This window comes from Colius striatus, chromosome 2, assembly GCF_028858725.1.
Source record: "Colius striatus isolate bColStr4 chromosome 2, bColStr4.1.hap1, whole genome shotgun sequence".
Classification (NCBI taxonomy): domain Eukaryota; kingdom Metazoa; phylum Chordata; class Aves; order Coliiformes; family Coliidae; genus Colius; species Colius striatus.
Genome location: NC_084760.1, coordinates 43,658,847 through 43,672,236, shown reverse-complemented (window position 1 = coordinate 43,672,236; position 13,390 = coordinate 43,658,847). Strand labels below are relative to the sequence as shown.

General features: G+C 39.9%; 1 protein-coding gene across 1 annotated transcript in view; it reads left to right on the top strand.

The window, feature by feature from the left end:
* Positions 1 to 13,390, top strand: part of PKHD1 (PKHD1 ciliary IPT domain containing fibrocystin/polyductin) — a 264,052-nt gene that overhangs the window by 98,785 nt on the left and 151,877 nt on the right. Inside the window, exon 36 of the mRNA XM_061989595.1 lies at positions 95 to 307. Coding sequence (XP_061845579.1) covers positions 95 to 307 — 213 coding nt within the window. The remainder of the gene's footprint in view (positions 1 to 94; positions 308 to 13,390) is intronic.

Genomic DNA, 13,390 nt, shown 5'->3' with positions numbered 1-13,390 from the left:
TATTTGTTTAACCATCTCATACGGTTCCTTTGACTGTGAGATAATGACTTGCTGTTACATCTACAGTTATCTTTTGCTCTTTTGTTGTCTTCAGGTGGCAAACTCTTGTTCATTGGTCCGGGACCTGTAAAACTACATGCTCATTACATTCTAATATCTGATGGAGGAGAGCTCCAGGTGGGATCTCCTGAGGCCCCATTCCATCACAAAGCACACATCTATCTCTACGGAAGCCTCCATTCCCCATCATTATTTCCATATGGGGTCAAATTCCTGGCAGTGAAGAATGGGACTCTTTCCCTTCATGGTGAGTACATTTCTTCTTTTCAAAAGCAAAGTACAAATTAATAAAAGAAAACAAAACCCCAATAGGTTTTTTTTGGATGAAAAAAACAAACCTAAAGAACTTTGATCATGAACTTGAACTTCTAATTACAATTCAGCATTTACTGAAGTGAAGTTTTTGGACCAGAACTTCCTATCTTTGCATTCACCACCAAACTCCTATTTCTACAGTATTTTCTGCATGAAAGTTCTGTGCTATATTTCCATTAAGCTCCCATACATGCAGCTGAGTCGTTTCAAAAAGTCTGTATCCCAAATAGAAGGTAGATGATATCAAGCAGTTATGAAACTCTGGGGGTCATTGAATTTGTACATGTTTGTCCAAAATGAAAGCCTCCATCCCTTGGAAACTGCTCCCCAGGTCTCTGCTGTGAATCATGTGGGTTTGTTCTGATAGTAGAATATGGTATCTTTCTCCCCTCATCTCTTTCCATAACAACTGGGATGTTTCTTCCCCAGAGAGGGTATAGCTCTTGAAGTTTGCAAGAGGGTAGTCTGCCAGGTAGATCCCATGGTTAGGCCAATATCAAGTATGCTGTGCCAGTTGGACTGGGAATTATACTTCCCACAGCACCAGAAAAATGCCCCTCGCTGTGTGTTTTCCCTCTCTCTTCCATCTCTTCATGCTATGCCGGCATCCCAGTGTCAATGATCTGTCTCTGGCATCAGGAACACAGCTGGCATCTCTCTGTTTTCCTGGTGGTCCACACAGTTGCACATACTCAGTACATGTTGTTTTTATAAATTACAAGTTCAAGGCTGTGCAGAAAAACAACAGCAATGACAAGAATTTCAGTTCTAGGTATCTAGTCTCTGGAGCTTTCCCTCAAAGGAAACTTTGCAGGGCCAGAGCTCCACATTCTTACCAAGTCGAGGAGACAGGAGATCCAAAGGACAAAGAACAGCTGTAGGTTTGCAGATATTGTGGCACAGAATAATTTAGACACAGAGCTTTTTTGGAAGGCTATCAAATGCAGGTATAAAACAGTCATTTCTTTTGATTCAGCAGATTGGATATGGAATTTGGGTCCAAACTTGGCATGAATCAGAATTTTAGTGCAATGCACACATGTCAAGCTCTTAACTTGGGCTGTTTTAAAGTAATTACGTGTCACAGAGGAGAAAATATTGGAATTATATCTGAATGTCTCATCTCCCTCCCTTATATTCTTGTGTGTCAATCTTCATATTGGTAGGCATTCATATCTTCCAACAGGACTTGAACTTACACCCACTTGGCCTACAGACCAAAATATTGGGATCTGAACATCACTGAAATGTATGACTCTCAGTCAAAAATGATGTCAGGCACGAAGGGATATGATCTGAGCACAGACGGAATGAGCTCTATCACTACATGGTATCTTGTCAGTTCACAGAAGCTGAGCAAGGTCAGTTGTGGCAGGGGAGTTGGTGAACAAATGCTTTTTTGAATCAGGAGACATCAGCAGAGGCTGAGGAAGGTACTCCTGGCAGTGATAAGGGAGGTAGGTTACTTACTCCCAAATACCACATCAGATGCTCTCGATGACTTTGTCAAGAAACAGCGAGGTGAAATTATTTAGTACTTGCAAACAGCTTGCATAATTTCAGTAAATTAGCTTTTCAAATGGGCAGAGCATTTCTATCCTATTTCCTATAGAGACTCTGTGAAGAAGTGCTATTAGATCATCGAGGCTGAACTGACTGTTACTGGCCTTTGAGTTTCAGTTTTCCTAGCCTTGAGTCTATTCACATTAGATTAAAGCATGCCTTCCAGAAAGGCTTAGTCTTTGAGGACATCCAGGGAAGCTGGTTAATCATTCATGGTTTAGGTTTTATTTTATTCTTAATTTTTAGAAAAGTATTAAAATGTGTGATTTGAATTTGCCTGATAACAGCTTTTGCTGTTCTGCTTTCTGTGTCTTCTCCTGGTACTTTAAAGTATCCTTCCATTCTTGTTTTGAGCCCTGTAGGTCAGGATTTTGTCCTTAAATTGTCAGCATTTTATAACAAGAACCTTATCTTCTTCATGCTGTTTTGTTTTCAAGCAGTATAGCAAAAGCCACTAGCATCTCCTTGCAGGTGTGCTTCTCCTGTCTCTTCTGAGCCTGTATCACCACTGACTTGCTGACTCCATCCCTATGGACAACCCACAAAATTACAGAGACAAACAGGGCAGAAGTACGTTTTATGGTATAATCTTGGCACTATGACTGAGGGAAGTAAATCCAGGTGTCCATGTCAATACCCTCAAGACATTTCTCACTGAGATTTTTTATGTTTTACTCAGTGCCATAATTTCCAGCAATACTTCATTCCCAAGGAAACCGAAGTGGTGAGATCTGCAACCCAGACATTACCTGGGTGGGGACACATGGAGCCAAAGGTAGTTTGTCCTATTACTGGAAACATCTCTTGACTCAATATCTTATCAATTCTTATTCAAGAATTCTTATAATTTTCTTATTCAAGAAATCCAGACTGGTTATGAAGTCACTTTTAAGCTCTGTACGACATATCATCCCAGTGCATGGCTGCAATTATGGTTCATTCAAACCATGTAATCTGCAATTTAGCATTGAGGCAGTAGAATCCCACTAGAAACCAAGACCAAAAGGATTGTGTTCGTTTGCTGGGTTCATATTTCTTACATGAAACAGAAATATGTTGTTCTGTCTCCAATTTAGTACCCATCTGGCCTGTGGTATAGAACAAATTGTTGAGCATGACAACTTCTTTCATATCTATATGAAAGTGGCTGACATGCTCAGCAATACACATTTGTGAGATAAGTATACATGCATATATATGTTATCTCAGATCAACATCATTAAATAAGCAGGCTTCCAAATCCTTAGCTGTCTCAGTGAAGACAAGACTGAGCACATTTTAATTTATTTTCTCTCTGAGACTGAGAAGTTTGGGGGATGCTCTGCAGCCATGGTTGAGTTCAGATTGTTTAGCAAGTGCTGTCAGCTCTTCACTTTGATATGTTAATATGACTAAGGGTTTCCCACAATTCCCTTGTGAGTGGCAGTCCTTTGCTTCGCGGGTTGTAGCAGACTGGGAAATTTCACTGTTGCCTTTGGCTTTAGCCAACTCCCCTGCCAGTCAGAGCATGCCACCCATAAACTGTCTGTCAATCACATGTCAGTTTTAAAGGAGGTTTCAGTCAGCCAGGGCAACTCGATTTTTTGACAATGTAATTATGGCCCTTGCGTCCGCAGTAGGGGCCTGAGTGGGGCTGAGAGTATTTTATTGATTGTTCAGAAGGGAAATTTATCAATGTCTGCAGCTCCATTCGCACTTTATTCCCCAAGAAACTCTCCTGACAGTCTTCAGGAGAGAAGTTTAGCAGGGTGGCCTTGGCTGTTCTTGCACCTTTGTCCTTCTCAGGGAAACTGGACTGGAGAAATCAGCAGATACTGAATGGAGATGCTGCATCAGTAGCAGAGGACACCTACCCTTTCTGACAGCCTGATTTCTTAATCTCAAAACTCTTGTTATCATGGACGGGAAAAAATTAATGGCTTTTTCCTTTCAGTTGCATTTTTAGCAGTCCCATGTAGATGAGCTCATCATTCCATTGAGTCCCTTTGAAATAGATTGTGCCTCTTCTTCCCCCCAAAAACAGAGCTTTTGCTTTGCATTTAGCTGAAATGATGCCAGTGTCAACACTGTGATGATATGAGGCGTGAACATATGAGCCGGTTCCCCGCATTTTGAATAATAATGTGTACATCTCCAACTAGATGCAAGATGATGTGATTCAGATTAAATAACATACCATACTTACTTTGTCCAGACTCTGAAAGCCATGTGATAAAGGAAAAATGATGTCCAGAGATTTTTAGTTTAACACCACACCAATCTATTATCAACATAATTAAACCAGAGATGTCAGTGGTCATATCAGTCTTCCAAAATTATGGGTAGTCCTGCTGCAAATAATGTGCCTGCACCTGCAGTGGATGCTGACTGTGAAAGATAACATTATAGAGGCAGTTCTGCACTTCTATTCCAGACTTTGCTGCTACCAAAACAATCTTACGCATTTTCAGGGTTAGCTCAGGAAAAAAGTGGTATTTATTGGTTGAACCAATTATTAATTTTAATCACTTTTAATCCATAATAAAACACAAAATCTTTATAAGCTGTGCTCTGTACTCTACAGAGCCTCTGCATTCCTCAAGAGATCAAACATTTAATCAAATGCTTCTTGCTTTTCCTCCATTAAGCAGTGTTATGTATCTGTGCTGAGTTTGAGATTAAGAGATCATAGACAACATGAGAGAATTTGTTCTGCTTTACTCATATATTAAAAAGCAAAGCTTCCCAGGGGAAAAAAAAGGAAAAAAAAAATCTGTAGCAGGGGAATTCAAGATAAGGTGCAGAGATCTCCTAGAGATAAGATGTGCTTTATTACCCTACTGAAATGTTCATTCACTTAACACACATTATTTCCCTCTATCTGAAACCATTGATTTGCACTCCCTTGTTATACCGTGAGTTTAGATCATTTTTCCCTTTTTGGAATCTCTTCTATAGGTTGGTTTTCCTTAGATGCTAGTAATTCTGTGTAGAGTTTACAGGAGGCTTTCTGCCTCCTGTGATAGCATTTTTCCTTTCAAGACCTTGACTTTAACATGATGCACTAAAGCAGATGGCTCTTGAACAGAAGGCTAAGCTGCCTTGAATCCCCTTGCGTTCACTGGGGGTAAGAAACTGCACTTAGGCACTTCCCATGGAGTAACTAATGTACAATGACTTGTTCCTTCACTTTCTTTTTCACAAATATACGATGACCATTAGATTTTAAAGACCTAGCAGATGGGTGAAAAAAACCCCATAGAGCTGGGTTCAGGGAAAGCTGCTGTGTCTTTCATATCTTGCCCTTCTATCTAACAGAAATGCATCTATCATTTTTCTTTTAAACTTTAAGTTGCTCTGTATTTTCCTGCTGATCTGAATGAAGAAAACATGTGAGACAAAGTGGATTGACAGTCGCCACTGATATATACATATATATATATAAAATCTATATGGACGGTAGTTAATATATTAGCTTGTGTTTCTTAACAGGGAAGTGTGTGGATTACTATAATTGTAGAAGCTTTTTGTAGAATGAACCTGTCACCTCTTTTTAAAATTGAAATATCCTTTCTAATTCTGGCTCCAACAAGAACCAGGAGATTGGTTGGAGAAAGAGAAGCAACCACCAAAAAAAAATAAGGATGAATTTCCACCCTAGATGAAAGAAAGCCTGAAAAGTTTGGCAAGCTGAGGAGCCTGGACCCAGATCTGGGCTTTCCATGGGGCTGCAGGCTGCACCAGGCAGGGATCATCCTTTTGGACTGATCTTCACTTTTTCTGCATGTCTATTACTTTCTCATCTTATCTGGGGAACATAGGGAATTGATCTTAGTATTTAGTCACACCACCCTGTGTACCTGCTCCCACGGGTAGACTCTCCTCATCTTGTTTGGCAGCAGTGCAGGAGATTAACTGGCAATAATGCAAAGTGTTAACAGCTGTGTGTGGCTGGCATGGGATCATGCTGTCATTGGCTGCTGCATTTGAAGCAATTTGTACCTGTTTCAGTTTGAAGAGGTTTTTCTGCATGGCCACACCTCAAATACCATGTTTAATTTTGGGATGCTCACTACAGGAGATGCTGGAGCATGGGCATTCAGAGATGGGCATTGAAGCCGGGAAAGGGTCTGAAGCAGCTGAGGGCCCTAGGGGTGTTCAGCCTGGAGGCTGAAAGGAGACATGATCACTCTCTACAACACCCTGACAGGAGGCTGTAGTGAGATGAGAGTAGGTCTCTTTTCCCTAGTAAGGAGTGATAGAACAACAGGAAACAGCCTTGAGTTGTGCCAGGGGAGGATTAGATTAGAGATGAGAAAGAGCTTTTCACCTGTGAGGGTTGTCAGACATTGTCGCAGGCTGCCCAGGGAGGTGGTGGAGTTCCCATCCCTGGAGCTATTGCAAAGCCATGTAGCTGAGGTGCTGAGGGACGTGGGTTAGTGCAGGGCTTGGCACTGTGAGATGAGGGGTTTTCCAACCAAAATGATTCTATGATTGTATGATTCTATGGCACCTTTGATTTGGAGCTATTTTCAGGCACAGAGAGTAAGTTTTATGTCAGGCTAGCTAGCTGGTTTATGCAACAGCATTGAAGGACCTGGGAAAATCTGTCTTCTTTCTTTCTGGACTAGTATGACTAAACAAAGTGATTTGGTAAATCTCTGCTTAAAGAAAATGTTTGGAAATGTTTGCATTTATAAGACAGCACACAGGGAAGGTAGTTGTTTTGCAAAGACCCGTTTCATCATATAACCCCATCCTCAGGAAGATACACCATGCTTTCTTGAGGGTGCTATTCAAAAACATTTAGATAGAAATGAGGTAGGTAAACACTATAGTTGCATGGTAGGGAAACATTTAGCAGGATAAGGTCCCTTTCAAGGATATTTCCTCCGGGTGAAAGTAAAAATTATTCAGTTAGTCCTCATATTTGGATAATGTCAGATTATTTTTTCCCACTGGGAGAAGGAAAGGGTGTTTAATTCCATTATGTTTTTGTCACTTGGACTTTCATAGTATTATTTTTAATAATATATCTTTTTTTTTCCTTTAGTAAAATGAAAAGTTTTTGCAGAATAAAAATTAAAACCCCTAAAGTGATGTTAGTCAGAAAAGTGTAATAGTTTCAAAAGCAGGCTTTTTTAATGGAATTTTTATTCTGTGGAGGATGTTGAAGGTTTATCTACATTTGAAATTGGAGTGAAATCATGTCTGACTAGTTGCAGAGTTGGACATCATGCTCCAGAACTCACTTGTAATGGTGAAGTACCACGCCTATTTTACATGAGAGAATGAATAAGTCAGAGAGATGTTGAAGTTATGTTTGCATTAGGGCTTGGATGAGTGGACCAAGAAGAAGGTTAAAAACTCATTTAAAAAGTTGAGCAGTGACATCTCAGTGAGTTCACAATGCTCAACCAGAAAAGAACTGCTAGAAAATTAAAGAATCACAAAATGCTGGGATTTGGAAGGGACCTCTAGAGATCCTTACTGCTGAAGCAGGTTTCCTTTGATCAGGGGGCACAGGAATGTGCTCAGGCAGGTTTGGAAACCTCTCGAGAAGGTAACCTCTCCCTTCCGGCTCAGCCTGGGCCCGGGGTCCCTCAGCCAGAGCATGTTGCATGTTACATGTCTTTATGTTGCAGTGACAACCACAGCCTAGAGCAGCACCCAGTCCCCTGCCTGGTATTATCAACATCAGAGCCTCTCCACCTCCCAGAACCTCTGTCCAGAGCCAAGCTTTTGAAATTGCCACAAATGAGGTGGCACATGATAGCTATTTACATGGGAACCTACATGAAGGGACTGAGCAGGACCAAGTTTCCTGTCTCAGGCTGCCCATTGCTTGTGCTTGGTGCTGAGTTTGATCTCACACAATGGCAAAATCAAACAAGGAATGGTTTGAGCCCATGCTCAAATCCAATCTAAAATACCCTATTTGACCCCAGGTGTTGAGCACTAACACTGCTGTAGCTTGCACGTGCAGCAGTCAAGAAGCTGATAAACTCTTGGCTGTCCTAAGGGTTAACAACCAGTTATAAATTAGACCTCCCATTTTACCTTAGGGCAGGAATGAAAAGCTTTCTGCATTGGCTGTGGTAGGGAGTAGCAAGAAAGCTGGCTGCATCTCCCCAGGAGCTGCCCACACACAGCAGTTTGTCCTGAAGGACTTTATGGAGGTGGGAAGACATCTCACACTTTCAGAGCAGAGGGATCCCTGTCATTCAAAGATACGTAGTGGGAAAAGAACCCTAGACTCCTCTCTTTGCAAAATAAGCTAGAAATGTTGTGCAAATGAGAAAATATACCTAGGACTGTAATTAACAGAGAGGGAAAGTGAGCTGGAACTGTTCAAGTCCAAGGGGCTAAGGGCTCATGGTTAAGGTGGATATTTGTAAACGCATAAGAAAACAAAGGGAAGCAGCTGTCATTCTTTCTTTTCTGATTCCCTACACTTTATGGCCAGTGACAGGACTAGTCAAGAGTTGACTTCAAGGGTTGAGGTAGCTGTGACATTTCTTTTTAAAAAAGTTCTCATCAAAGAGAAAGATGAAAGATTTTTGTCCAGGTCCTTAAGTAAGGATCTGAGATTTTAAGGTTCTCTTGGCCATAGAGAGCTGTAGCAGCTCAGCTGTGTGCAATCCCGACTAATGAAGTTTTCTGAAAAGTTTTGCTATTCCTTTTAAAATAAGGAATTTTTTACATTATTATTTTAGTTACTTGTTTGATTAACTGAAGCAGCAGAAAAAGTCCTTCTCCTGGATCTAAAAATATACTGTAAAGAAAATCACTTTTCTGAAGCACTCATTTCCAATGGCTGCATTACCATTAAACACTTTGACTCCTGAAATTTTAGGAATGGCCAAGCTAGATTTGAATAGGCAGGATAATTTGGATAGGGCAAGGGGAATAAAAAGGGATTATGACAGTGGAGAAAAAGCAAGATTCCTTAGACAGTTTGACACCTGAAATGCTGCAGTAAGTTGTGTTGTGATGGTGGGGTTTTTTTTTCCCATTTTTTATCTTAGCTGTAATCCATTGAATTACATTTTTAACTCCATCTCTTGCAAAATTCCTTTATTTTTTTGGAATGTAAACTGTTTGTTTCTTTTCACTTTGTTCATGAGAACTGAAAGGTCTTATTCTCATTTACACTAAAGGTTTACAATGCAGTTGCAACAGATTGACAGTTGATCTCCAATGTAACTTGTATAGTCACAGTAAGTAGATTGTATGTCTGAGCCCTGCAGTTCTTGTAATTTCCTTTTGTGGTATAATGGGATCTCATTACCTCAACTTTAAAGCACCAATAAACTGTCAAAAGGTGTAAAAAGGCTTTATAGTTTGTCAACTCTACAAACTGTGTGTTTGTAACCCAAGTTAATTAATTTGTGGGAAATAGGAGTGAAGACATATACAGCAGGATCCTGCCCCTGTGTAGTCAGAGAAGGATTCAAAGTCTTCTGTCCCATGACAGAAAAGGAAGATTGTTTAAAACATTTGAACAACTTCTGGGAGAAAGACCAACAGTTCCATGGCAGACTTAGGACTGGAACCGGCCCATCTAAAACCCTTTGAAGGATTCTAGTTTCTATCAGCACTCCCATACATAAGGCAGACTCTTCATCTCTGCCTAGTTCTGGATATGCCTCACACTAGTGGCTGTCATATTTGGTTAGGAGTTTCGCTGATTATCCAAAGTTAAGTGACAAAATGTACTGCAAAAAGTCTTGGTTTTAGGTCAGAGGCATCTGTTTTTTGTTTGAGCAACGTGTCATCTAGTCTTATAAGTTCTTAGACCTGGACTATCCTTGAGATTTAAGATGGAATTAACCTAACTGAAATTAAAAGTTCTTTTCAGAGCAAATTGATGGTTAGGGAAGTCATTAGGTAATGAGAACTGGGGTTTCAAATGCCTTCTGGTTGCCACTGGAGTAAGAACACTAACGTATCTGTGGATGTAAACTACAAGACGATAAATCAGACACCAAAGAGTGACTGTGCTGAATACACTCCAGGCAAGGACTGTTGTACCTTGAAGCAGCATCTTCTGGAAACAAAGAAAATTAAAAACAGTTTTCAGTGTCTGAAAAAGCTAACAAGAATCTAAGTGCATTATTTAGATGCATTAGATGATTAGATGAATACATGATGGACTAGGAGGTTTCATTTTTGAGCAACTGGGATGGCTCAGAGAAAACTCACTTCCCTGCTTTATCCCAGATACTTGTGTAACCCCAAACAAGCAACTCAATCCTTCTTCATCTCCTCTGCACCTTCCTTTGTGTACAAAGAGACTAATAACTTAATTATGTAGAGGTCTCACTAATATTTTCACAGAATGAAACACCCAACTGTAGGCTCCACTTTCAATAAGTGCTGTGGCAGGACTGGTCTACATCTAGCAGAGACTTCCACAGGTCTGGATCTAGCTATCTGCATATGCAAATTATCTATCATGGTTGGCATCACTTTAATACAAACAATAGATTACAAACTATGTACCTTCTTTGGTGACCAGTGTCAATCCAAGCTTGTTTTAAGGCAGTGGGCAAAAGGTGATTTTTTTTTTCATAAATGTACAAGGAATGGCTAAAATGAACACATCAACACTTCATAACTGTCTGGTCTGACAAACAGACACTTTAAAGGAGTTGTTTTGTCTAAAGCAAAATTTCCCACTGGGATGAGGAGTGGGATCTGGAGCAACCTTTCTCAGCTAAGATCAATACCACTGCTCTTTTGTTTCTCTCTGTCTCCCTTTCTGATCTGGAATGCTGGCAGAAAGACTGAACTTGTGCTCAGGGTTATAAATGAGAGGAAGGAATCAGTGATCTGTTCAGACCTGAGAAAACTTGTATCTTTGTGGAGGCAACCATTAGTCAGAGTAGTTGGAATTTTCAAGGCTCCTTGGCCACTGAAGTCAGTAATTTCATTCTTCACAGTCATTTTGGGTCAACTGCCTTGCCTGAATTAGGATATAACTCTCTAATGCCTGTAGTGAGACAGAGAAACTCCTCCAGAAAGTCATTCACAGTGTGTAGGCTCCCTAGGAGCCTATTTTTCCCATTGACTATAGGCCTTGTCTCCTAATTAGGGGCAGATGCCTTTTTCTGCCTAGCAGTCACTTTTTTCAAACCTCTCTATTTTAGTGTTTCTGATTGCAGCATCTTCTTTCTGCCTTCCAAGTTGGGTGATCAGAGATGGCTGTCCAACACCCACTTTAATTCTTCAACACACATTGAGGCACCCAGTGTACACCTGGAAGGGAAAACGATATTTAGGGGGTTTTTTTGTGATTGTAAATAATGACCTAATTTATCTAAACCTACAACACACAGTACAATCCACACTTTGCTTACTATAGGTAGACTTTCTTGTAACTGTGAAGATAAGTAGGTCCTAACACACACTTTGTTGAATTTGCTGAGTTTTGATGTGATTCTGAGACATTTCTGTAAAAATCTAATTCTCACCTGTGGTTGAACTACTTAGCACTAGGTGAAATCGGTTAATGAAGTTGTATAGCATCCTACATAGATTAATAAAATGTTTTGTGGTAGGGGCTGTAAGAAATTAAATTTATACTCTATCTTCCTCTCTGCTTGACATAGCAAACACTTGGTATTGTACACATCAGAATTGTCTTCTTCCTAGCAATTTTTGCAGGTCTACACCAGACTACATCTTCACATCATATTTCCAACAGGAAGCATAAACCAGGGTTCTGATGTCAAGAATTTCCTTATGTTACAATTTGTAATTAATTCACTTTGCCATTTGCTTTCAAGTCCCTTGCATTTCTAAGTTGTCATTTGGTAACACAGTTCTGCTCTGCTCCATATTTAAGGGTGTTTCTGTCAAGTCATTTAGTAAAATTCTCAACTCTTGCTTTGCCTGCAATAACATTTTAAGTCTAAAGGCTCGTTCTGTCCCTTTAACATGAAGGTACTTCTACTTTAGATCTCAAGATGTGGGTTTTTTTTCTTCCAATCTGAGCTTAGTTAATAATTAAAAATTAGTTCAATAATTAAGGAGTTATACAGATTCATATATTTTTCAGCACTTTTGAGCGTTTCTACTTGCAGTACTTTTTTGAGGAAGAAATAATTTAAATTTACCACAGCTGTTGGTCTTTTAAACCTCCTGTTCTCAGTCAAGTAATTTATTTACCTGTTGAAAAGCCCAGTCCCAGCCACTGAAGATTGTTTTACGAACCCTGCATGTTTTATCTGAAATAGAGTTTGTTTTCAAGGAGAAACAAGAAAGAGGGTTCTTAGTCTCCAGAGGGTGGTCATGCAGACAGAATACGGAGACAGGACTCTGTTCCACAGAACCCTCTTTGGCTATTTATGATCTTTGTAGAGAGTTGGTTTCGTCTTTGAAGAGGAGAAACTGGGGAAGGCTTCTAGGACATAGATGTTGTCTCCCAGCTGGAGAGCATTCCCTTCTGAGATGTTCATCAGCACATTTCATCTCCCCATTAAAAAGCTGGATGTAGGAGCATCTCTGATAAATGGTGTATCCTATCCAGTGAGCCCACACCTAGTAAGGGAAGAGAGGCTTAGAAACTTCTTTGAGTTGCAGCAGTTTGATTTTGCTGTCTGTTAATTGTTTGGCTCTTCAGTTACCTGAGCACTAATAAAAATTACCATTTCAGGCACCAAGGTATCTGTGTGGGTCTGACAGATAGGATATATGACTCACATTCAACCAATGCTATTCTGGAACAGCAACTGGAGGCCAATTGTAGATCCAAAATGATGTGTTTAGACACCTAAAACCAACCCACGGTCTCCAAACTGAGTCAAGTCAATAGCAGATACCAGTGCTGAGAATGATTGAGAGGCTGGGGAGGTGTTGTGCTCTTTTTCAAGCTACCTTCCCTTAAACCTACTTGATACTGAAATTAGGAATTTTTTCCTATAATTGCAAATATATGAGATATAGGTTGCAATGTTATACATATTTTAAAAAAAATATAGGGTTACAAGATGTTTTTTTTTTTTTTTCTGGGAAGGGGAATGAGTTATTTTAAACACCAATGGAGGATGACTGCTCGAGGAACAGTTCAGTACATTTATGTGTATGTGTCAAAACCATAGGGCTTGGAAATATGTTTTAGATAATGCAAAAAAGCCTCATTATGGTCCTTTCTTGGTGAATTTACCAGAAAAGTATTGCTAAACAAATTCTGTGTGTCACTTGTGCTGCTTAGAGCAGTGAAGAGTCTGAGTTGCAGGTGTTGTTGTATCTGGGAATATAAATGAGAAGGAAGGAAAAGGGAATCTAATAGAATTGTTTTGTTGGTTTGGGTTTTTTTCTAATAAAAAATACGCTAAAAGTGTTGGAAATTGAAAGTAGGTCTTACACATACAAAGAAATATTCCACTCTACCTCAATCAGGAAAAAGGTAAAATAAATTGTGGAATGGGAGACAGAGAAGAAGGCTGGAAGAGCAGAGTAAGAAGTC